Source organism: Catharus ustulatus, chromosome 1 (assembly GCF_009819885.2).
Source record: "Catharus ustulatus isolate bCatUst1 chromosome 1, bCatUst1.pri.v2, whole genome shotgun sequence".
Taxonomy (NCBI): Eukaryota; Metazoa; Chordata; class Aves; order Passeriformes; family Turdidae; genus Catharus; species Catharus ustulatus.
This window is the reverse complement of record NC_046221.1, coordinates 16,112,763-16,136,832: the sequence shown is the minus strand read 5'-3', so window position 1 is coordinate 16,136,832 and position 24,070 is coordinate 16,112,763. Positions and strand designations below refer to the sequence as shown.

Genomic DNA, 24,070 nt, shown 5'->3' with positions numbered 1-24,070 from the left:
GGTAATTTCCATGTCATTGAAAAATAAATCTTAGTTACTATAAATCAGAATAAGAGCAAACTAATATATAGCATTCATTTAAAGCTAGTCATGCAGGGAGTACTAGTATGTCAGAAAGAAGGCTGTGAAGGAAAGTCCTTCCTCCACAAACAAAGAAATTTGCCAGTTTTGTTCTTTTTTCCACATCCACTTCCCCATCACACTCATGTGCCTGATGAGCTCAGCACACCCTGGTCAAGCGCAGAGTCAGCAAGTTACAGGTGCTCACAAGACTCCAGCAGGCAGAGCAGGGTGGCAGAGGCACAACAGAGGTATGGGACTGTCAGTGTCAAACCTCTTCATTGAAGCAGAGTAGCTGAAGAGTCAGAAGGCTTCAATTTCCACCCCTTGCATTCAAGCTTGTAGGCTCAGTGTTGTCTTTCAGAATGTCAGTCCTGGCAGATCAGTTGTTTGCTTAGGAGCAAAACGTTCTTGTCATAAGGGGCAGAGATTGGTGATGGCAAGATTCAGTAGCATGTTTATGTACTATTCAAACTGAGAAGCTAAGGGTGCTTAGATAAAACTGAAGATCATTTTGGCACAACTGCTGAAAATTACCTGTTTTTTTTCCTGAAAGGATCGTTTGACCATGTTATTTAAAAATCCCAGTGCTTGGAGCCGTCACACAAGGATATTCCCATTCTGACTTGACCTGGTGTTTCTACTTCAGCAAAAACTTCAGCAAACCTCTTTGCAGAACTTAAAACAAACTATCTTTTGTCATACAGGTTCTTGTCATATAAAATTCTGTCTGACAACTTGGATTTCTTTCCTTTTTGTTCAAAAGATGTGATTATGGGTCACACTCCCAACAGAGAGGGTTATGAATAGAAAGCTCTTCCCTAATCATTGTGGTCTTCAAAAATTGTTTTCATTATAAAAAGGCTTTTTCCTGCTCCATTTTAATGTTAAACCAATTAATAGTTCTTCCCATTAAGTTAATCTCCACATCTAATGGTGTTTCTTTTTGCCATCCGTTTACTTTGTTTTCCTCCTTTTTTTATGTATTGGATGGCTTTATTTTTTGGTCTTTTTTTTTCCACATGAATAAAGTTGTTCTATAATATAGTGCTTTATGCAAGCTGAGTCTAATAAACTTGTTTGCATAGTTGTCAGAAAGTAAACTGTATTTTCATGTTATTGCCCCAAAGTGAATGGATTTTTAAAGTTTTTTTAAAAGCTCCAGATATTGAGACTTTGTGCATAACTTATAATGGAAAAATTGTTGCAAAGTCATATTTTTAAAATCACAAGTAATTTTAAAAATAATGTAATTTTATTTTCTTTTTTTTTAGTTATTCAGAGGAAGAGATAAAACAAATTTTGTTTAATGAAGTTATGCTCTTTCTAGTTTTAGTTTTTATTTAATTTTTTTATTATTTAAAAAGCTTTCCTTGGGACTTCCATGATAAAAGCTGAAGTTGTAGGTGAGGTTAGAGTCATTTGCATAGCATTTGTTTTGAAATTGATGTTGACAATGAAGAGGCTGCAGCCTTGCCCTGTTCCACTTCTTAAACCATAGTCTGTGCTGTAAAGCCTGCAAAAGTTGTAAGTTCTTACAAAGTTTTTTTTATAAGACATGGATTAATTTGCATTTTCCGTTGGTAAAATTCCAGTTGTCATTTCAAAATTGGTCTGGTGCTTAATGATTCAGGTTAGGTTGATGAATGATTGCCATGTAATCCAAATCCTTATTCTGCAATATTAGCGTAGATTGCTTGTTAAGGTCCATGAGTTGATGTTGACACAGGTGTAGGGACCAGTGTATCAGAATTGTAAACTACAGGATTTGAATTTGTGGAGATATTTAACTTTTCTCAGCATGCTGTGTTCATCTCAACTGTGTTTCATGATGTTTGAGGGCTTCAGGTGCACTTAAGAACTACAGGATTGTATTACTAATAAGCATTTTTAAAAGCTCTAATAAACCAAAAAACAGTGTTTAGATGTTGAAAAGTAAACTTAATTCTGTGGCAAAATAAACAATGAAACAGTCTCTTGGAAAAAGGGAATTAGGGAGGAAAAGAAGGGAATGAGGAGTTTCTGCTTCTGTTTGTGGAAAAAGCAGGGGAAATGCATGCACCTGAGTGAGTGATGTCTGAGGGTCTTTGTCAGACAAGTATTTTGTCTTGAGGAGTTCTGACAAGTTAAATTAACTTCAAAAGGCAAAAGTTGCAGGCTCTGTACAGCATCATAAGTTAAACCAGATTTTAACCTTCGTAGTTACATTATTCAAAAATGGATGTGGAACTATTTGGAGATTTTGATTTTTTGGCAGTATTTCTAGGATTTAGTATCCTGTCTGAGCCATGAAGTAAAGTAGATGGGTTTAAATTCAGCTAAAGAAAGTTGCAACTATATACAACTAAGTTGTAGTCTATAACATAAGTTTCCAACACAGGGGAGTTTCCTTTTGTGGAGAAGAGGTAAAGATCATGGGTTGAAATAAGAGAAATTTACTGGAAACTGCAGTGAAATAAGAAATGAATAGCAAAAGCAGCATTATTAGAAGGGTGTATAAGAGAGGTGAAAAGTTCACTTATGAACAAAAGCTCACCAAGGGGGAACCACAATATGGGAACTGCTGCCACCTTCTCCAACTGCAGAAAGAGTCCATTCCCCAGCCCTGGCAGTGAAGTGAGGTGATACAGAATAACTGCCCCTCCTGGCTGCTGCAGAAATTAACCCTGTGCTGGCCAGAACCAGGACGTTACCCACCCCTTATTCTATACCACCTACATCGTGCCCAGATCCTACACCTTCCAACTGCTGTGCTCCTGGCTAATTGCAACATGTATCAGAAACTCAGATTGGTGTATCTGAAGCAGTCCATACTCACTGTTCATGGTAGCTATAGCATGCAGTGACAGTGTCATTCAGCAGCCAGTGTTTTAAAATTTAACATTACAGGCTATTCTCACATAAGAATCAAATACCCTTTAGGTACACGTAATGTTCCCTGTCCCACTGCATTACCCACCAAGTGCACCCAGCTCTTTGCGCAAAAACATGGATGGGTTTGCCTACTCTGTGGATGGGTTTTGTCTTTGCCTGAGGAAGGACTAATTGAAGCTGTCTTCCTAACACATTCTTTGTATGCACCATAGGGACTTAATCCCTTTCTATGGTACATGGAAGCTCTGTTTCATCATGGCCAGCTCACTTGGTAGAGCTTCTGGTGTTAACTTTGCTGGTGGCCTTTGCTAAATGCATCTCCCAATGTTTGAAGGTCCTACCACTTACTGCTTTCAATGTGTTTTTTAGCAGTCTGTTGTACAGTTCAGTTTTCCCAGAGGCTGGTGTGTGATAGGGAGTATGATATATCCACTCCACACTGTGGCCCAGATGTCTGTGAGGCTGTTTTTGAAATGACTCCCATTGTCTGATTCAGTTCTTTCAGGGTACCATGTCACTACAGGAGTTGCTTTTCAAGGCCCAAGGTTGTGTGCCAGGCAGTGGTGTGAGGCACAGGGTATGTCTCCAGCCATCCACAGTGGTTGTTCCTGTCATTGTAAGCATGTAGAGCTTGCCGTGGTGGGTTTGTGGAAGTGTGATATAATCAATCTACCAGGCTTTCCTATAGTTAATTTTCACAATCATCCACCACACAACAGGGGCTTTATCCACTTGGTCTGCTTGATTGCAGTGCAGGTTTCACAGTTGTGGGTAACCTGGAGATACTGTCCATGGTTAAATCCAGTCCTCAGTCAGTATGTTGCATCTCTTTCCTGATCATGTGAGATACCATGAACCCACTGAGCCAGAAATATTTCACCCTTAGTTTGCCAGTCCAGATGCATCTGAGACATTTTTATCTTGGCAGCTTGGTCCACCCATTCATTGTTGCAGTGTTCTTCAGTAGCCCAACTCTTGGGTATCTGCATGACAGACTTTCACAGTCAGCTTCTCTACCTCAGCAGTGATTTCTTGCCACAGTACAGCAGCCCAGATGGTTTTCCCTCTCCAGTACCAATTGGTCTTTTTCCATCAGTTCAGCCACCCTCACAGAGCATTTGCTACTATGGGTGACTCATTGTACAGGTAGAGTGTTAGTCACTTTGTCTCATTCAGTGCTATCTAAAGCCAGCTACATGTCTTTTCAGCTGACTTGATCCACCTCGTCCATCAGTAGCTTCTGTGGCTTGCCTTGTAGAACTCTGTATGGCAGCTTTCCATTTTCAGTGTGTCCCTGTAATGCAGCAGGAACCATCAGTGACGAGACTCTCACTTTTCATTTGGTAGTAGCTGATCTCCTCAGCACATGTCCCCTTTTCCTCTTCCTTCTCTGATGATGATAGTTTGAAATTTTTGTCTTTGGGCCAGTTTGTGATGGCTTCCAAGATCCAAGGTTGATTGGGGCTTCCTGTTTGAGTTTGCTGTGTAACCAGCATGACCCACTTGCTATACATAGCATCATGTGTTGAAGGGACTTCTCCCTTGCATATCCAGCCCAACAGGGCAGTCAAGATGCCAGGAGTAGCTGTACTTTGGTACCAATTACTTCTGAAGCAACTCGACCCCCTTCTTGACTTGCCAGTATGTTTTTTTTAGTTGGGATGTAGCAGGCCTCAGATCTTTTCTATCCCGACTCCAGAACTCCAGGAGTTGTCCTTGAGTCTCCCCAGGTGCTCTTTACCAGACTACAGGAAGGACCATTCTCCCTGACTGCAGCATAGAGCAGATTTTTTCATGCCTTCTGTCTTGACTGGCCCAAGGGCTACTGCATGATCCTGTTTTGTTTAAAAGCTTGTTTTTCAGGACCCCATTTGAAATCATTCTTCCATGTCACATAATGGAGAGGCCTGACAGTGACTGTAATCTGGAATTTGCATTCTCAAAAACCCCACAGCACCTAGGAAAGATTGTGCTTACTATTTGCTCATTGGTGGGGACATAGCTGCTATTTTGTTCACCACATCCATTGTCCATCTTGCCATTTTACTTCTAAAAACTTAATTTCCTGGTCAAGTTCCTTGACCCCACTTTGCTTTATGGCAAAATTTGCCTTCTGAAGTTCAAGCATGTGTGGCACAGCAGCACGCAGTATTGGTGTGGCTTCATTCATGCCACGACAGTCCACTGTCAGTCTCCACTCTCCATTGAACTTACACACTGGCCATATGAGCTACTGAAGTATGAATTGAGTCTTGGTGGCGTTCCCTGGCTCTCCAGTTAGCAAATCATCTCATGGATGAGAGTCACAGAGTCTCAGTTGGTGTGGTATTGTCGATAGTGACCGGTTGTGGTGGCAGTTGGGTACCTGTTGTTCTTCAGCTTTCAGCGGTCTCACAACAGAAGGATCCTCTGACCAGCAAGGTGTTCAGCTGATTTCCTCTGGCTCTAGAACATAAATCCCAAATACCCAACAAATGCCCTTTCGGGTCCTTGAAATACCCTCGCCTGAAGTGATGTGTGCCAAGGATGCATGGTGCTTCTGGGTCAGTCACAGTGGGGTAGTTCTGTCATTCCTTCTCAGTCAGATTCACTTAGCTTCCAGTACAGTCAACTGTTGGGATCCCCCTGTCACTGCAGAAATACAGATGGTTTCTGCCCCTAAATATCTTAATGGTATCAGAGTACGTTGTGTGCTGGTGTCAACTAAAGTCTTGTCCTCTATGGGTCAGATGTGCCAGGCCATTGGATCCAATGATAAGATCCATTGGGCCAATAGATCTGATTGTCTCTTTCCCCCATCTGGCTGGGGGCAAGGCCCCTTTAATCCTGATCTAATAGTTCTCATTGCTCACTGCTTGTAAACATGAACTTGAGGTCCCTTCTAGGGGATTGGAAGTAACATCAGCTCTTCTGTTTGAGAACTTGCCCACTGAAAACTGGAGCGGCATTTGTCCTTGAAGGATTTCCTGTCATGATTGTTTTTCCACACATTCAGCTCATGTATCCATACTGCTAGGGCAGAGGTGGGTTTTCATCCCACTTCCTCATGTCCTTTGTTTTGCTCGCAGAAAAACAAGGTTACCTTGTCCTGTGTGTCTTCTCTTTTGAGTAGGGAGGTGCTTGCTCCCAATAGCAGAGACTTTGGTCTGTACTGGTAGGGCATGGGACATTTCCTCACTGACTTTATCAAGTCTATCCACAGTCTTAGACAGTCTCCACAGCTGAGGAGTGGGTCAAGATGATTTTCATATTGCTGAAGTTGGGTAGTCTCATGAAGCACTGTTTGTTCTCCTTTAATTGACATTAATGCCAGTGAGTTGGCATATGACATGCTCTGTACAAACTGCTGCCACATGGATTGTGTGTACTGGACCTGATCTGAATCTATAGGAGACTACTTGTTATTTGAATCTCTGTAGATTACCTCCAGCACATCTGATTCATGTACTGGATACTTTTTTCCATGGCATTCTACCTGCTGGGGTGCACTGCTAGATTGTCCTGGAAACAATACCTTCCCTTCTGCATGACAGCAGTCACCTCCAAATGCTGAGAATTTGTCTTCTTCCCGATTCCCTTTTCAATACCCATGTCCCAGGCTTCACTGCCATCTAGTTTCCTATCATGGGTCTTGATACCCCAGCATTGGAGCAGCTAGGTCACCAGGGGTTCATTTGACTGGCAGCTAAAATCTTTCTACGTATCTCACAACACAGAGACAGGGATTGGGTGATCATCTTTGGCCCTTCTTCTTCCTGCTGTTGTGAGGGTTCTACTTCCACTTCATCCCTCACTAACTGAAGTGATTAGATCTTAGGGGCAGCTGCTACTGGCACAGGGTTCTTCCTCAGGTTCAGCTGCTGTTTGAGTGGTGTCAGTACCAGTTTGTTTTCCTCCTGTTCTCCCTGGGGGACTCTACTATTGAACTGTGTCTGGTAAAGAGTAGTCAGTGCCCAACATACTGCAATGATTTGCTCCCCTCTGGAGATGTCACACCTTCCTCCTTGACCTGTCTGTTGCTTTGTCAGGATCCTGTAGTTGTTCAGGGGTGAACTTCCAAACCATTGAAGCAGGGAATTTCCCCCAAAACTGGCCCGTTTTCTCCCACATTCTATGCCAGTCATGACAATCCACCTGCAGACCTTGCTAGAAATCTCTCTCCTGATTCTAAATGTGGTGTGGGCCACACTGTCTCCTTAAGTGTGGTGCAGACTGTACTCAAGAGATATAGCAACAAGACCATGTTTTTATTAACAACCTAAGGAAGTCCAAAATTCTCAAAAGCTGGTTTAACAGACCTGAAAGGGACAAAGGGCATAAAAAGCTGGGGAAAATTACCTGCCCTGGTTCCCCCACAGACTAAGTACAATTTTGGTAGGCCGCAAAGGAAGGATAAAAGAGCATTACTGAACACACATTCCAAATGACCCTCATTGCCTCACGTATCATAAACTGGTCTCCCACAATACAGCAACACAGCAGTCCTGATCCCTCTCTCTTCCTGGTCTGAAAAAAGTTCCATGGTGGGCACAGAGGGCATATATAGGAATGTATACAGCCTTAGGTACCACAACCATGTGAGCAGACCAAGCAACATTGTGACCATTAACTCCCTGCCTAGTACAACAAATGCTTAAATCAAATTTGTTTCAAACCACTCTGGTCAGATTTGATTATCTCAACCCTTTGTTCCCCATTGGGTGACAAATAAAGCTGTTGAGGTTTATGATCAGTGTTCCCAAGCATTGTTCATTCATTGCTTCCTCCCTCTCCCCTGTGACAGGCTAGAGAGGAGAAGTGGAGGCACAAAAGGGAAAGATTGCATGTTGAGATAAGAAAAATTTACAGGAATCAGCAATGAAATACGAAATGAACACTAAGAGCAACAATATTAACGAAAGGGTGTACAAGAGAGACAAATCACACTATGCTGACTGGAAAACAACTCCCTTACCCCTGCCCCTGGGACTGAAGTGAGGTGGTATAGAATAACCAACCATTCTGGTTAACCAGAATAATAATATTCTGGTCAACTCCAAAAATTAACCTTGTCCTGGCCAAAACCAGCACAGCTACTTAATACTAACAAGAAATACTTGAATTTCTACCAGTGTTTTGCAGGGTTTTGTTTTTGTGGATTTGTTTGTTTGTTTGTTTTTGAGGTTTTATTTGGGGTGGTTTTTTTGGGGTTTTTTGTTTTTGGGTTTTTTTTCCAAAAACAGGTTTATAGCTTGAGTTTCAGTAATAATAACTTAATTTGTGTAATGCAGTGATGCTTTGAACAGTCATTTTACTGTGTCCTCTATGATGTTAAATACCAGTTCTAATGTGATGTACAGTCATAATCATGGAGATGTATTCTTTTATAGCATTTAATGTTTTGGTTTTGAGCTGTTAAACATCTCAGAAGATTGAAATGTTAGCATTAGGCATTATCCATTATCCATGCTTTGTATCCTTTCTCCAGCCTTAATAGGGTGATTGTACAAAAATATCTTTTATAGATACTTACTTATATTTTAACATATACTTAAAATACCTGCAATAATATAGCTGTGAAATAGTGTCTCCATATTGTCTGAAAGAAATTACTTGGCTGTATTGTGTAGATGCAATTCAGTGTGCATTTTTATAGCATAAAAACTCAAACTAAAGCAGTTTGACAGACCTTGTGGAATTCAGTGGTTTGAGTGACATGTTTTGAGTTCTGTTATTCGAGAAATAAGTGAATACCCAGGACTGGGTAGGTATAAGGTTTATTTTAACTGCATTGTTAGCTTGAGTTTGCCATTGATTCAGTGTTATTTTCTGTTCAGAACTGCAGCATGGGTGAAAAGCACTTGTGGCTGGTATGGTGGTATGGTTTGAGGGTCAGGTATTTGCTTACATGAGTGAATAATACAGGAGTGAGTTGCTTCTTTACTTAAAATAACTTAATATTTAACTGTGAAGACAAGCCTAAATACATCAACTATGTTTTGAAACTAGTGCTGGCAATTGCTCAGTACTCTTTTTTCATTTTGAAATGAGGGTGTTTTGGGGGTTTTTTAATGGTTGTTTTTCTGGTAAGGTTGTCAAAACTGTAGGTAGCAGGCTTGTACATATAAGTACTAATGTGCCCCGTTGTGCTTATTTCCCTTGCTTTTGTCTGCCAGTGTATCTTGATCTTATTTGGACTATGACAGATCCAAGTTTAAATTGAACTTTACATGTTTTTGTTTAGTATGGTAAGATTCTTGTTTGTTACATGTGTCTTGACCTGCAGTTGTCTTAATGTTTACTTTGAACACTGTCACATAAGATTTTATATGCAATACTTATAACAAAAACTTTTACTAATGCCTTAGTGTTTTAATGGTAACTAATACCTAATCAGCTGTCCTAGTTCACATGTTATTGAAAACCATATGAAAATTTTGTAACTGGATTTTCTTTTTTTCCCTGTCTTCAATCTTTGTAACCTATTTTGTCCCTTTTAAAGTTATTCTTGCATAAGCTCCTGGCTAAATGACCAGGTCCCTTCACAGATACACTGCAACCAACTCTGAGGAGACTGTAACTAGATATGGGCACATCTTTTTCAGAATTTTGCTTGAAACTCTAAAATACATCTTTGTGTCCTGGCTGTTGCATCTTTTCAAGCTTTCAAATTTGGATTCTTCAGCAGGTTTTCCTGGTTCAGATTTCTCAGCTACTTGTCTGGAAAAAGTTTTCTGGAGTATTTGTGACCTTTACAAACTATTTATACTGTAATAGCATGGAAGCAGAAATTCTCTTCCCAGTGAGATTAGAGATCTTGGTGAAAAGATTTACACATCGTCACTCACTTCTGTAATTTTTTATGTTTATTTTTTTGGGGTTCCCTAAATTAGTCTTGGAAGTTGCAGTTAAAGTTCCTGGAATACAAAAGCTGTTAGAAATTCTGTAACATTTTATTCTTATGTAGTAAAACAAAACAAGACCTTTTCACGTCTTTACTAATGAAGTCAGCATCATCTTACATTGACCATTTCTCCAAATAAAAAAACCAAGCACACCCTTAAAGTAAAAAAAACTTCCCAGCCCGTTTTCCCAATTAATTTAAACTTTTGCCTGAAATGTAGACTGTCCAGGTTGACCTTCTCTGCCCAGTTTGAGGTGGGTTTAAAATCCAGGTCTTCATTGCTGTAGGCAAACATCCTGCATGAGATGTTGGATCTGTAGCGTTACACTCTGCATCCAACTTCTTTGGTGCTGTAGAGGTGTTAGTCTTGGCTGAATTTGGGAGCAGGGGTCTTTGAGGGTTTAATGAGGATGAGGGAAGGGGGAGCTAAGATTGAAATATAATGGTCCAGGTTTGTTAAAGGAAGGATATTTGAAGTGACTGATGGTACACCTAATAGTGAGTTGACACACTTTCATTGAAGAGGTTTCTCATGGTATTGGAATGGAAAAGCAACTTTCTGTTAAGTGGAAGTCATGTTTAAAATTAATTAAATAATTTATATTCATCAGAACAAATTGCTGTACACTATAATTGAATTTAAGTACTATGTATTTCTGTGACTAGTAAGTGGTAATATTACCTAAAATGGTATTAATAAAATAAAGGATATAGGACATAATGCTTCAGAAGAAGCTGACAACTTAAAAATAAGTTATGGGCAGATAAATTTTTAGCTATTTTTCTACTCTGCTGTGGGGATGTTAACAGCACTGTTTTTACATTTCTAGTACAGCACATTATCCTTTCTAAATCCTCAGCAATATAGCTGGATTTTGTATGATAGACTTATATTTAGAGCTTCTTGTATTGGTCTCTTCATAAATGAGGCATGGCTTACCACCCTCCCCTCAAATTTGACACAGTAGCCTATATGTGAAATTTATGGCTCTAAGGTTTTTGTTCATAGTATATGTTCATACTATATAGAAAGATTGAAATCATAAATAAAAGTACAGAATGTGAGTGTAGGCACACTAAAAGGAACTATCAGTGTGGAATTTTTGGCCCATATTTGCCATAAAAGCTAAGGAAAAAAAATGTCCCATTTTTAATACTGGCTGCTTTTCATGCAGTATCTTGAAGTGGAAAAGTTGTGTGTGGGTGCTCGTAATAAATATGAGGTTCTGTACTGTAAATTGCATTAGAAACCAGCTATCTTCAATTTTTGTTCTACTAATGTTGTGAGTTTTTTTCTTAAAATGGTAGTTAGGCATTTGATTTTCTGAATTTGAGTATTGTACTAGTGAGTTGTCAGGTTATATTGGGGAAAATGAAAAATACTCTCTGTCTTCTGTTCAGAGTCTGCATCTGTGGACAAGTCTGTATCCCATTCTTGCACAACTCCTTCTACATCTTCTGCTTCTGGACTGAATCCAACTTCTGCGCCTGCTTCATCTGCTCCTACAGTTCCTGTTTCACCTATCCCACAATCACCAATTCCTCCATTACTTCAGGACCCAAATCTCCTTCGACAGCTGCTGCCTGCTCTGCAAGCCACCTTGCAGCTTAATAATTCTAGCGTAGATATATCCAAAATCAATGAAGGTAAGGATTCTTTAAAGTTCATGTCATCTCTCATTTACATACATTAGGGTATCATTGGATGCCAGGCTGTAGTAAATTAAAACCTTATTTTAAATGAAATGTGAATGAATGAATCCCTAGGTAAAGTGGAGATTTTGTGGGTTTTTTTCCCCATTAAAACTCTCAACATTTAAGGTTTTCAAATTGATAAATGTTGATGTACATGAGCAGTCCAGTTGAGACTGGTGGCTTAATCTCTGTATCAGCATTTGTCTGTTGCACAAAATTTCGTTAGAGCTCTTTGTTCTTTTGTTTCATGCACTGTTCTTTGTTTTCTGTAGTTTGTGCTGCTGTTCTGTTAATGTGTGTTGCAAATAGTGAAACTTCTAGGGGTTCTTAAATCTTGTTGCCTAACAACTTTTTTCTTTAGCATAACAAGTTAGCCTCTCTGAATACAGATAGTGTATCAGTAACTTTGCTGACCAGTGAGATTTTGTACATTTAATCGGTGGGTCCCTTAGATTTTTGTCACATTGACTTAGTTTGTTAGAAGTCAGTTTATCACTTACCTACAGTGCCTTTTGCTGCAAGAGCAGGTAGAGTTGATGTATTTCGAATGCGGTTTTATATAATGTGTCTGCATGTGACAGGTTACTTTGATAAAGTGGTGTAGGATTTTTTGTTTGCTTCTTGTGTACAGATCACCAATTTAAATAGAAAGTAAAACATTTCCTTGTAGTGCTGAGAGTTAATTGTCTTTAATTTTCTGAAAGTGCAAATCAAGTGAAAATATGTACAAAATATTCTGTATCTTGCAATTATATATCAGCAAGCATTTTGTCTTCGTTCAGTACTAATAGGTGAGTAGGTCACTGGTTTCTTTTTCCTGTGCAGGGAGAAGCTTTAAAACTGTAGTGCACTAGGTGGGACTGAAAAAAGGAGTGTTACAGTTGTGTTGGAAAATGAAAGGTCCACTCAACTCCAGTTCTATTTTATTAAAAAGCTACCTGGTGCAATTTCTAGTAATTTTCTCTTACCATAACTGAGCAGCAGCTGTGTATGTCTTAGAACAAGAGTGTTCAGAATTACTCTGATGGCAGGAGGGCCTGGCAGTGTCCGTGTGGGCAGAGGGACTTTACCTTGCACAGCAGGGCTGCCCTCACTGTGAACGTGATTCACAGTTATTCTGTGCTTGAGCTGGTGAGTCAGTTTTTTTCAGGAGTGTGCATGGCTGGAATGTATGTTCAGGAAGTATCCCACAGAGCCTGTAGACCTTTTGGGAAAGGTTAGTTCAGAAGCTTGTAGTTCAGGGTCTTGTAATCTCATAGTGCAAGATAATCTTCCTGTGTTGTGCAGTTTTAAAATGGTTAAAAGTGATTGGTTTTTTTTACTAGGGGGGATGACATGGGACAGCTAAAGCCAGAACAGATAAGGGTTCTGGTTTTTTTGTAAGAATCACAGATTTTAAACTTGAATGATGCTTGTTTTCCTCTTGAGCACGAAATCTGCCCTGTGTCTCTTGTAGTGAGTTAAAGTGATTCTGCGTTTCGCTTTTTTAAAAAAATTTTGTAGTGTAAAAAAAGTTACACACATTCTGCTTACTACAGTAGCAAATTGAACAAATTTTCTCTTGCTGTTTACAAGAATTATTACTGATCCATAAGGTCAAGTGAAAGAGTTGAAGTTTTTTTTTTTTAAGAATTTTTGTTAGTGTCCTGAAGTTAAATCTTGTAAAGAAAGAAATTGCTAGACATTCCAAGTCAACTTGAAATCAAGTAACTGAAAATTCAGGTGGATCTTTGGTCATGGTAGATACGGGAAATAAATCTGAAAGAAAGTGTGCATTAAATGTAATTAACCAGTTTGAACAGTTGAAAGTGGTGGTCTAGAATTGTCAGTAAAACAGAATGTTTGTTTTCAGTTCTAACAGCAGCTGTGACACAAGCCTCTCTGCAGTCTATACTTCATAAAATTCTTACTGCTGGACCATCTGCTTTCAATATCACCTCCCTAATTTCTCAAGCTGCACAACTGTCTACGCAAGGTATTCACAGTCTTTTTTTCACTTATGTAAATTTGTTACACAGCATTTTAAAAAGGCTGATGCAGTTGTAGAATCTGAATCATCATATCTTTGGCCACACGGTGTGGAGAATGTTGAATGACTTCTTTTTCCAAAGAGAGGATAAAAACTTGTTATTGAGGAGCAGGAACCTGACACACAACTAAGTAAACATGCTTTTCTGTCTCACCTTTTGAGATTTTCTTTGTATGGTAAGTAATTCTGTATGAGTAATGTGAAACTTCAGTGAGACCATCTCAATTTATTCTGGACTGGAATTAGGTGTTATTTAACATATAAAACTCAACTCTTCCTTACTTCAACACCCATCTTGTGACTCTTGGGGGATGGGCTTTAAATTCTTAAAAGTTTACTCTGTATGGTGGGGGCCTTGTTTTTTTCATCTTCCAGCCAAGATACTGTTTCAGGTATTTTCAATATGCTGTGGCTTGTAACTTCATAAAAAAACTTCAAAACTTAGATTTAGAAACTTAAATCTAAACAATAAATTTACCTACAATAAATGAGTAGGTAAACAGTACTAATGGTAATTTTTAGCCATGGTTGGGGAACTGTTGGTATATGCCTAGAATTGGTTAATAGGTTTCTATATAAACTGTTCATGCTTTCTTTTGGTTAAATCAAGTTGAGCATTCTAAAATAAGAGTCACAAATGATTGAGTCTCTTGTTTAAAAAAACATTTCCTAATGGCTTCTTCTCTTTCCCCCTCCCCTGAAATTTTAGAACTGGGGAGTTTAGGGGAAATACAATTCCTTAGCTAGGATTGTTGAACATTTCATTGTTCTAGTTGCTCACAGTGAACATGTTTATATATCATCTAATACAGCATACTCCAAAGTACCAAAAAAATCTAATTCACATTTAAGATAGGAAATTTTTTTATTAAAAGGAAGTTTTTTCCTTTACAGCTCAGCCATCTAATCAGTCTCCAATGTCTTTAACATCTGATGCCTCATCGCCAAGATCATATGTGTCTCCAAGGATAAGCACGCCGCAGACTAACACTGTTCCACTTAAGCCTTTGATGACTACGCCACCAGTATCATCCCAGCAGAAGGTAAGTTCCTTTTCACTTATGCTAAATTGTAGTAAGAAGCCATTACACATAATACTAAGTATTGCTCCTATATATCCATGTGCTTAACAGTTGTATATAGGATGATAAAATATGTATGTTATCTTTCCCAATAGAAACAAACAACTGGAAGTAATCACTTGACTGTATTTTGGCAGTGCAGCTCCAGTATGAAATCTAGTTTACTTCTCTTGAAGAAATTCCTTATGCTGGTTTCAGAGGCTGTCTGGGGATATTACCAAGGCATCACTATTCTAGCGTATTTAAATAGAAACAAAAACATACTTCAGAGGCAACAGCTGACACAATTCTCTAGACGTACCCAATAAAAGATTTTCAGAATGGAAGAGAACTTCCTGAGGAAATTAACTTGATGTAGTCTCAGATTTGGTTTAGAAATGTTCTAGGTGCTTACAGTTCAATAATGTAATGTCCCTTTCCCTTCCTGCCCCCTCACCTCTGTTCATTCAGAATTCCTTCATTGGATCAGTAACTAGGAAATGTAAATTGAAGGGAGTGTATAAGCTCCTAAGGTTCTTTCTGAGAAGCATTACTGTAGGCTTTGGGGTGAGACACCCCCACCTTCCTAAAATCTGTGTTCTCCATCACTACCCCTGGTTAGCTAAGGTGTCTTTTTCTCAATTTTCTGCTCACAAGCGTACCTCTAATAACTTGGCTGCCTTTGAGGAATACTTTTCAGGAGAACATATTGCATTCCTCATTATATTCAAAATGCCTCATTTTCTTTCATCAGATTTTTTTCATGAGTACAAAGAAAATTAAGGTACTCTCCCAATTTCTTGTGATTCACAATGATACATTGAATTGCAAAAGCTTCATGTGTGTAAAGGTACTGGTTGTTACCTTGGTTTCTGCCCCTGGATTGCATCCTCAAGCTGTGTTCACATCCCATAGCTAGGTGGCAAGTAATGGAATTATCAAATAGCAGGGTTGAGATATTTGAGATTATATTGAGAATCCTGAGATGTGAGAAAGAATCTTAAGTTAGGTACTGTTGATAACTGGAAGTAGGTCTCTTCTGGTCTTTACAACCCAGACATTGTTTGTTAGTCTCAGAAGTAACAAATTTTGGTTCAGCAGCAGCTACTTTACCAGTTCAGTAGGGAAAGAACTGTCTTGATAGTTCCTGTATTTATGTAACTCAGTTTGTGAACTGGGAACTTAGATGGTGATAGCTCCAATGTGAACATGTCTGTTTTGGTAGCCTGTTGGATATATCAGTCAGACTAGCTTGTCCAGTTTTAAGGTTTGAGGTAAATTGTGCCTAATCAAGATGTGGTGCTATGCTGGGACACAGTTGGTTTTAGAGCAATGGGATTAGGGCAGACCAAGCTGAACTGACCCTTTGCAAGAAGAGCCCAGTGCCAGATGCACAGATATTTGAGCTTGCTGTGGCACTGCAGCAGTGCCATTGGCACAGTACTGTTGGTTAGGACTGCTTGAACATGTCAGTACTGCTTTCAGACTGAAGCTGGTGTGTCTGCCTGCAGGTGTGCTGTGTGCAGCTTGGGGGTCACAGACTCCAGGAGCCTGGGTATCACCTTTTGCCTTTTAACTGTGCCTGTATTGTGTGATCAGAAACTGTTCTGAATTTCTGCAAAACAGCTGTGTAATGCACTTAGCACAAACTGGTCAAGCTCAGTGAGGATGTTGCGGTTGGTTGGTTGGTTGGTTGAGTTGTTTTTTAAATTTATTTAACCCTTACTGTTTTTCTGTTTCTGGTATATGTATTTACAGTCTTTGAAACACTTAGAAAACATGGAATAGTTGAGAGGTTTTGCGGTTCATTTATCTTAAAAATTCCACTTTTTCTTTAAGGTTCTTTTTTTGTTGGTTTGTTATTTTTACCAACCAGGGAGCTGGTTACTTTACCAGTTTGGATCTGCAGCATGATTCCATTATTGCTGTTGGACTTTCCTTTTGAAATTGTTCTGTTTGAACAGCCTTGATGGTTTAATGTCTGCTCACAGGCCGAGCAAAATGCAGGCATTAATAGCAAAGCTCTTCATGCTATACATTTCATAAAGATACTTGTGTAGTCTGTTCTCACAAATCAGTTTACAAACTACTGCTGTTTCACTCCACTCAACTATATAGTTCTGTTTATTTCAACAGCAGAGTGATCCTACAGTTATCTTGCTTTTTCCTTTTAGTACCATGAGCATTTCATGTACTACTCAGACTTTTTTAGTATATACCTATTAATCAAAAAAAGGAACACATTTTCATTTTGATGATTTTAAAAGGTGACTTTTCCTCTTACTCATGTAAGTGTTTGATTTTGCATTAAGACTCCCCCTTGTGTATTTGAATGAATCAAGTTATGTCTTGAGTTTAGCAGATAGTGTCTGACTTACCATCTGTGGTTTGTTTCACAGAAGTCTGTTTCTAAAATAGAGAATTTCTGGAGGTTCAGGTGACCACTAATTAGCTAGTAATCTACACTAATGTGAAGTCAGCAAATGCCAGACAGGCTGGACAGTTTGGGGTTTTTTGTCATTATGGATCCCTAGAAGCCGTTTTTTCTTTGCTCCCTCCCTTTTCTCTTAAAATTGTTAGCTTGATTTTGTGGAGTGGAGGATAAATTTTGAAGCTGAACCTCTCTTGTATATACTTTTAAAATTGACTGAAGTATGTAAAACCTTGGGCAAGAAGTATCTTGAACTTAATTTGCTGTAAATTAAACATTATTATAGTCCCAAACTTCTCATCCTGATATAGTCCAGAAATTCAAAGAGAAGACTGTATCTTACTGCTGGTATCTTAACACCTTGCATTGAATGTGTACTGCAAAGGAAAAGCAAGAAGGTACTGATGACTATTTTTGTAGACACCTGTGAGTTTAGAACTTGGAGAAAAGGGAGCAGCAAGCTGATAAATATGGTTTAGATTTTCTTTTCGTTTTTGATAGAGATGTTTTTAATGTGCTTGTGATGTAATTATGTTCTTGACACTGTGTAATGTATTTTCAAGTAGGGAGCTCTTGAGTATGTACATGAAGATTTTATTTGAACAACTCTTCTGAGGTTGAAAATTAGCTCAGTGCTCAGATGAAAGATACAGTCAAAAGTAATATTGAATTGAACTGTTGTGCCTAATAAGCTTGCAGTATTTTGGCAAGTCACGTGGGTCTAAACTTGCTTCTGTTATGTCTATTAATAACTCCTTCATAGTAAAAAAAAATCTTTCTGTCGCAGCTGTGGAACTAGAATTTTTTTTTCAGAAGAACACCCTGTAAAGAGAATAAAAATTGTGTCAACAAAAGGCCTCGTATTAAAACCCCCACAGGTGTTGAAACTAATTTCCTTGGTTTCCTCTATTTCTTAACACTTGCTCTTTACTGTGGAGGAATTCTAATGAAATTTTGAACTTTGCAGGTTGCTACTCCAGGTGTTAAACAAGGACCAGCTTCCCAGGCAGCACCTCAGCAGCCAGTAATAGCTGACAAGCAGGCGGGTCACGAACCTGCCTCTCCACGAAGTCTTCAGCGTTCAAGGTACATTGGAATGCTCCTCTGTTCTGTCATTAGCTTTTTATCTGCATTCAGTGTGTGTTGTATGTGTTGCAGTTAGTGGACTCTTTGGCCCATTTATTGAACATAAGATTTAACTGCTGCTGCTGAGATGATGATGCTGAATTATATGTAGTTATTACATAGTTAATGTGGTAGATTCTCCATTTTTGGGGTAATCATTTAGACCATTCTCACAGTGGCAAAGTGGAACTCATAGTTGTGTTCTGTCACTTTGGTGGCAATTTTACAAGTGATTCCTTGTATTGTGATTTCAGAGTTGGGAGTTTCTCTGTGTAGTTACGGAATCTGTGATTTACTTAGTGTTAGATGTTTGTAGTATCTTGCTGTTGTGTAGTTTGATTTTGAAATTGGCATGATTTTTTGGTTTGTCAAGTGATTTTACTGCTCTAATGAAAAACATCAAAAATAAGTAAGTTTCACAAATACTTTCCTTGGCCAGACTTTTTTGTCAGTATTGCAACTTACTCAGATATTGCATGATACCAGCATTTAACCATTGACTTGGTTCCAGGGGCTGTAACCAAATATCTGTCATGAGATCCTTTTGTGATGGAGTCATGGTATAGAACTGTGGCAGGAAGAGATTGACTTTTTTAGAGGTTCTGTAAATCTACAATTCTTAATAACTGGATTTTTAGAGTGGTTGAATAAGTTGTGGTATAGTATTAAAAAAAACCAAAAAACCAGAACCCAATACTCTTGCATTGTCAGCATACATGAAGCTACATGTGGTGGTGCTTTCCAGATCATAAAATAGTGAGGTCCTTTTATCTGCCCTTCTGGGACTAATTACAAAGGGGACTTTTGTTTTCTTTGTTGGTTTTGGCTGTTTTTGTGGGGAGAAGGGATTTATTTTGTGTTTCGAGTTTTTTTGGGAGACTGGGTTATCTGTTATGTGCTTGGCAGTCCTATCCCAGAAGCTGGCTTTACTGGAGACCCTGCAGTATTGAGGTACAGTTTGAGGTACAGGCACAAGCAAGTCAGAAGTTCAGAGTTTTTGATGTAGGCTGTTTTACAGACACTTGATTCTAATCTTTGTCAGATTACAAGCCTGTAAGTCATATATCTCTTTTAGGAGAATAAAGGCAAAGTGTCCAGCTCCAGTCCTAGTAATTATGAATGGTGCTATTTAAATCTTTCTGAATTACAGTACCAAAGATAAAAATTCCACTTTGCAGCAAGCTAAGCTTTTTTTATGAGGAGTTGGTGAGGTTTTGGGGGACATCTCTCAGTCACAGGCACTTTTATTCTTTGCTCATCACCCTTTCCCCACAGGGAATCTTCTTAGGAAAGACAGTCTTTTTCTGGGAAACCTTTACCATGACTTGCAGTCTGTGTGAGTTGATACTGGTGGGCATTTGGCCTGCTAGTCCATACCCACCCTCCCTTTGCATTACATGACTTTACTCGAGCATGACCCTTCCCTACAGTGAGTTTGGGGATCTGGTGTCCCTCTGCAAACCATTGCTCTGTTTGGCATCAGCGTTTTGGTGGAGGAAGCGGAGTTTGCCCCAGCACTGCTGAAGCAGGAGCATTGTGCAGGTAGCACAGTCTCCTGGCTGAGGGGGAGGCAGAGATGGATACTGAGACACTGTTAGTATTGTTCAGTATCCTGTATCTCTTAAATTAATACACAGAAGAGTTTGTGACTCTTCTGTATGGTGCATTGTTCATGTGATTTCATTTTGCTTTGGAAGTGTCTCATTCCCAACAAGTGGAAGATTAAGGAATAGGTGACTTGGAAAAACGTGTGTGACTGATATTTTCTTCAGTTGAGTGCAGTGGAGCTGAATGAAAGTGGACCAGCTCAGATGGATTTACTTACCTGCAAAAGATTTGCTGCATCCAGGCAGTATGTCTGAATTGATAGGGAGCAGATGATTCCTTTGTAGGTGAAAGCAGTCAGTTGGATTGGGAATTGCTCTTGGGAGCTAATGTCCTTTACTTTTATAGGAGTGAACAACAGTTTAACAAACTGAACTGTGGACAGATGGTCCAAAATCTTTTTAGCTCTGTGAATTAAGGTTGCATTTTTCTCCAGCTTAAATACAGATTAATTGAGCAGAAGTTAATCATAACTACATTTCCTTGGTCATTAAAAAATTTTAAGCGAATGGAGCTAAAATTATTCTTTACTTGTTGGGTTGGACACACTGTGTAAGAAAACCTGAGTAACTATTGCTGAATTTAAAGAAGTGAACATTTCAGCCATTTAAATTGGGAAATTAACACAGTGCAGGCATACAGTGAGTCTGTCTGTTAGAGATTATTCCAAAGATGCACCATGAATTATGGCTACTTTAAAATTGAAACTAAATGAGTACTTCAATAATTAATAGTTTCATCAGGTTGGTAGCTTTACCTTGGGAAAGTGCTGTGAAGGGAGGTATTTAATTCCCTTTTTTGTAGATTGTAATATTCTGATGTTTGTGGTAGTATATTTCAGAACCATCGTGTTCTTGTACCCTTGTTACAGATATTTTTGCCCCTCTGGAGGCATTCTGTTACTTGTGGCATAGTCAGTCTTCAAATCAGCTAAGGCAAGTGTTTTCCTTTAGTGAAGCATTTGTAAATACTGTGGTAGTTTGGAACAATCATTGCTGCATTCGTAGCTCCCCCTGCTGCTAACATAGCAGTGCCTAGGATATTTTGTGACAGTGTTTTAGTCATAATTAAGATACTTTTTGAAAAACCCACATATTTTATTTATTTATTTTCTGAAACACTTCTGATGTGTTAGTTATTTTTACTGATGAAGTAGAAGACAGGTTGATAAATGAAGAGGAGGCAAGTCACAGGGGAAACTTAATTCTGGTAGAAGTAAGGAATAAATAAGGTTATGCCTGAATTCTACTTAGTTAATAAAAGTAACCTTTCTGTGCACCATCACTATACTGATGCTAAATGAACAATTGAAACTAAGAATAATTTACTTTGGAACTGAATGCTGGTTGTGGTCTACTTTGGTCCCAACTTAGAATACTTGCCAGTCTTGAATTGCTAAGGGCTTATTTAGGTGGTGTTTTTTTTAATGTATCTCAGAATATCTTCTTCTGATATTTGACTACTGTTAACGGTGATTTTTTTTCCTCATGTCTAATTAGAATTTCCCGTGTTACAACTTACCTGTGCCTCTTGTGCTATCTCTGAGAAGAGCCTGTTCTCCCCAAAAGTAGTAAAAATCTGTAAAGATCCCTCAATCCCCTTCCCCTCAGCCTTCTGTTCTCCAGACTGGATAAACTTTAATGTGCATGTGCTTCAGCCCCTTAGTCATCTGTGTGGTCCTCTGTCACATTTCTTTGCTGTAATAGTTTAGTTCTTGCCCAGTTTTAAGCTCCCACTACACAGTGCTCCAGATGCTGTGAATCTCATAAGCTCGGAAATGAGGGGAGGAATTGGTTTTTTTATGAAGAAGTGCTTCATCCCTCCTGTCGACTTGGTGACTCTCTGGCTTTGTTCCAACAAGTCCATGTCAGATGTCCAGTCTGCTGGCTGTAGTTGTTAATGCTGTAATACTTTGCATGTGTGAGTTGATTAGGATAAATGTCTGGGCACTGGACTAGAAAGATAGTTGTATTTTGTAATGATGTTGTCAGTCTGCAAGGGGATCTTGAAGGTGATGAATCAAAAGTCTTTTAGAATTTGGTTCTCCTTCATAATACTTTCTTCTTGCCTGCAAGTGATATAAAGTTTTAAGAAATAGACTGAAATTATGGCCTGTGTTGAAAAGCTTCTGCCAGTGATAGGCATGTACTTACACAATTAGTGCTGCTATTTCTTAGTATATGTAGTGCCAAAGAACATTTAACTGTGAAGTACCGTCACTTACGCTGAGTATCTTCCAGTAAAGCAGTCAAGTTTGGTGGCTATAAACACACTGACTGCTCCTGTGATACTACTTCTGAGTGCATTCAGGGAAAGATGTACAATGTCACAAAACCATCTAGGTTGTGGTTTTTTGGCATGAGTAGTAAACTCCTCAAATCCCATATGGCTTTATTTTCAGATTGGGACATCAGGTGTTGTTCCTAATTCTTATTGTGGCAAACCTCTGTCGAATAAACCTGTTTGACTCCCATCTGATACATCATTACTGAAAATCTTAGGGTTGCAACTGTTTGAAGGAAAACCATACATGTATGTATTTTCTATCCAGTACCATCTAGGCACAGCTTGCATCTCTTGAACAGCTCTCAGAGTTAAAAAATAAACACAGAACCCTCCCAAACAACAAAAACCTCCTGTTACTTGTAGCACTCAGGCAGTTCCAGTAAAAGTTAGAGGTTTGTAGAAAGGTGGCACAGGTTTCGTTTACCAGAAGTATTTACTTGTGGTTGAGCACTTTATGCATTTTTGTGCCTGGAAGCAACAAATTTTCAGTGTTCATTTCTCTATGGGTTCACATGTGTTTTTAAATGCTCACTTGCTTTTTTTAATTCTTTCTTCTAGTAGTCAAAGAAGTCCATCACCAGGTCCAAATCATACCTCTAGCAGTAGTGCATCAAACTCAACACCTGCGCCACAAAATACATCTGTACGACCCACATGTTCATTAACACCTACGCTAGCAGCACACTTCAATGAAAACCTTATAAAGCATGTTCAAGGCTGGCCTGCAGATCATGCAGAAAAGCAGGTGAGTGAGTACTTCTGTGCTTTGTAACCTGTGAGAGTGCATAATGTGTAGCTTAAAATTTGTGTTTCTTACTTTTTTTTTCTTTTTTGTGTTTTCTTACTTAATTTGTGTTGCTTTTTCTAGGAATTAAAAGTATTAAAACACTTATGCTTGTCCTTAGCCAGAAGAGAGGAGAGGAAAGACAGATTAGGCCAGACCTGCAGATTTTATATATGTTTGCCTTTCAGTGGTTAGGTATTTTCAGTCTCACTTGACGTGTCAGTGCATTTGAAATTCCCTCAGATAAGTAGCTATCCTCATAACTATTTTGTTACTGCTAAAGTTGTGTTGAAATTTGCAGAGAACACAGAGTTCAACATATTTTTTCATAATAATATTTTAGTTATGTGGAAAATGTTATAAATTAGGTACAGAGTTAAACTATTTGAGACTACTCCACAGTTCAGTTACAGTTAGTTCTACACAGTGAAGAAGATACTCTGCCTTGTTTGTAAACTGATGTAGAGTACTCAGACTGAATTTGGGTTATTTTTACATATTGGGAAATCCCGTTGAACTGCCATCAATATATTATAGCTAATTGCATTAAACCTGTTCTGTGTAGTAACACAAGGAAACTGGATGCATGTCAGCTGCTTGGAATGTATTTATTACTCAAAGGAACCACACTGGTTATTGAATCTAGTTCAGTTCTTTCCCAGGCAGCTCTATCTGATGCAGTCTGTTGGGGGTAATAATCTTACTTAGCCCAGTTTACTTTGGTCTTTTAAAGAGTTGTTGCATGCTGGCACAAGTCTGCAGTGGAGACTTCTGGGTAGTAGCTTGCAAGATGACTTTCATAAGCACAGTCTAAACTGAGACTCTGTTAGGATTTTTGCTGCTTCTTACTGTGTTTTTTTAAATCAGTTTCAAGACATTACCAGCCTGTACTGAGTCAAACATGGAGCTATTGCTGTGGAGTATCTTCAGGGAAATGGTGTAGCACAGGCACTTATCTATTGCCTTGGTCTGTAGTTCTGGAAGTATTATTTTTACTGTGTACTGAATTCACAAGTATCTTAATACAGAAAACAGATTTATGCTGTGCATGGGTTTTGGGGTCTTGTTGGTAATAAAATCTCAGCTAATGCTAAGCAGTCATGTACTCAGTTGGGTACTTCTCCCTTTGTGCTACATGCTATGTGCTGTATTGTCCTGTCCACTATTTCAGATGACTTCACATAGTAGTGCACCTAAGTGGGATGTTTGCTATAAAGGTGAATGAAAGTATAGGTGC

At 38.9% G+C, this 24,070-nt stretch overlaps 1 protein-coding gene across 1 annotated transcript in view; it reads left to right on the top strand.

The window, feature by feature from the left end:
* WAC (WW domain containing adaptor with coiled-coil) overlaps nt 1-24,070 on the top strand; it is a 56,552-nt gene that overhangs the window by 26,943 nt on the left and 5,539 nt on the right. Inside the window, exons 8-12 of the mRNA XM_033072859.1 lie at nt 11,219-11,464; nt 13,365-13,487; nt 14,436-14,584; nt 18,001-18,119; nt 22,608-22,794. Coding sequence (XP_032928750.1) covers nt 11,219-11,464; nt 13,365-13,487; nt 14,436-14,584; nt 18,001-18,119; nt 22,608-22,794 — 824 coding nt within the window. The remainder of the gene's footprint in view (nt 1-11,218; nt 11,465-13,364; nt 13,488-14,435; nt 14,585-18,000; nt 18,120-22,607; nt 22,795-24,070) is intronic.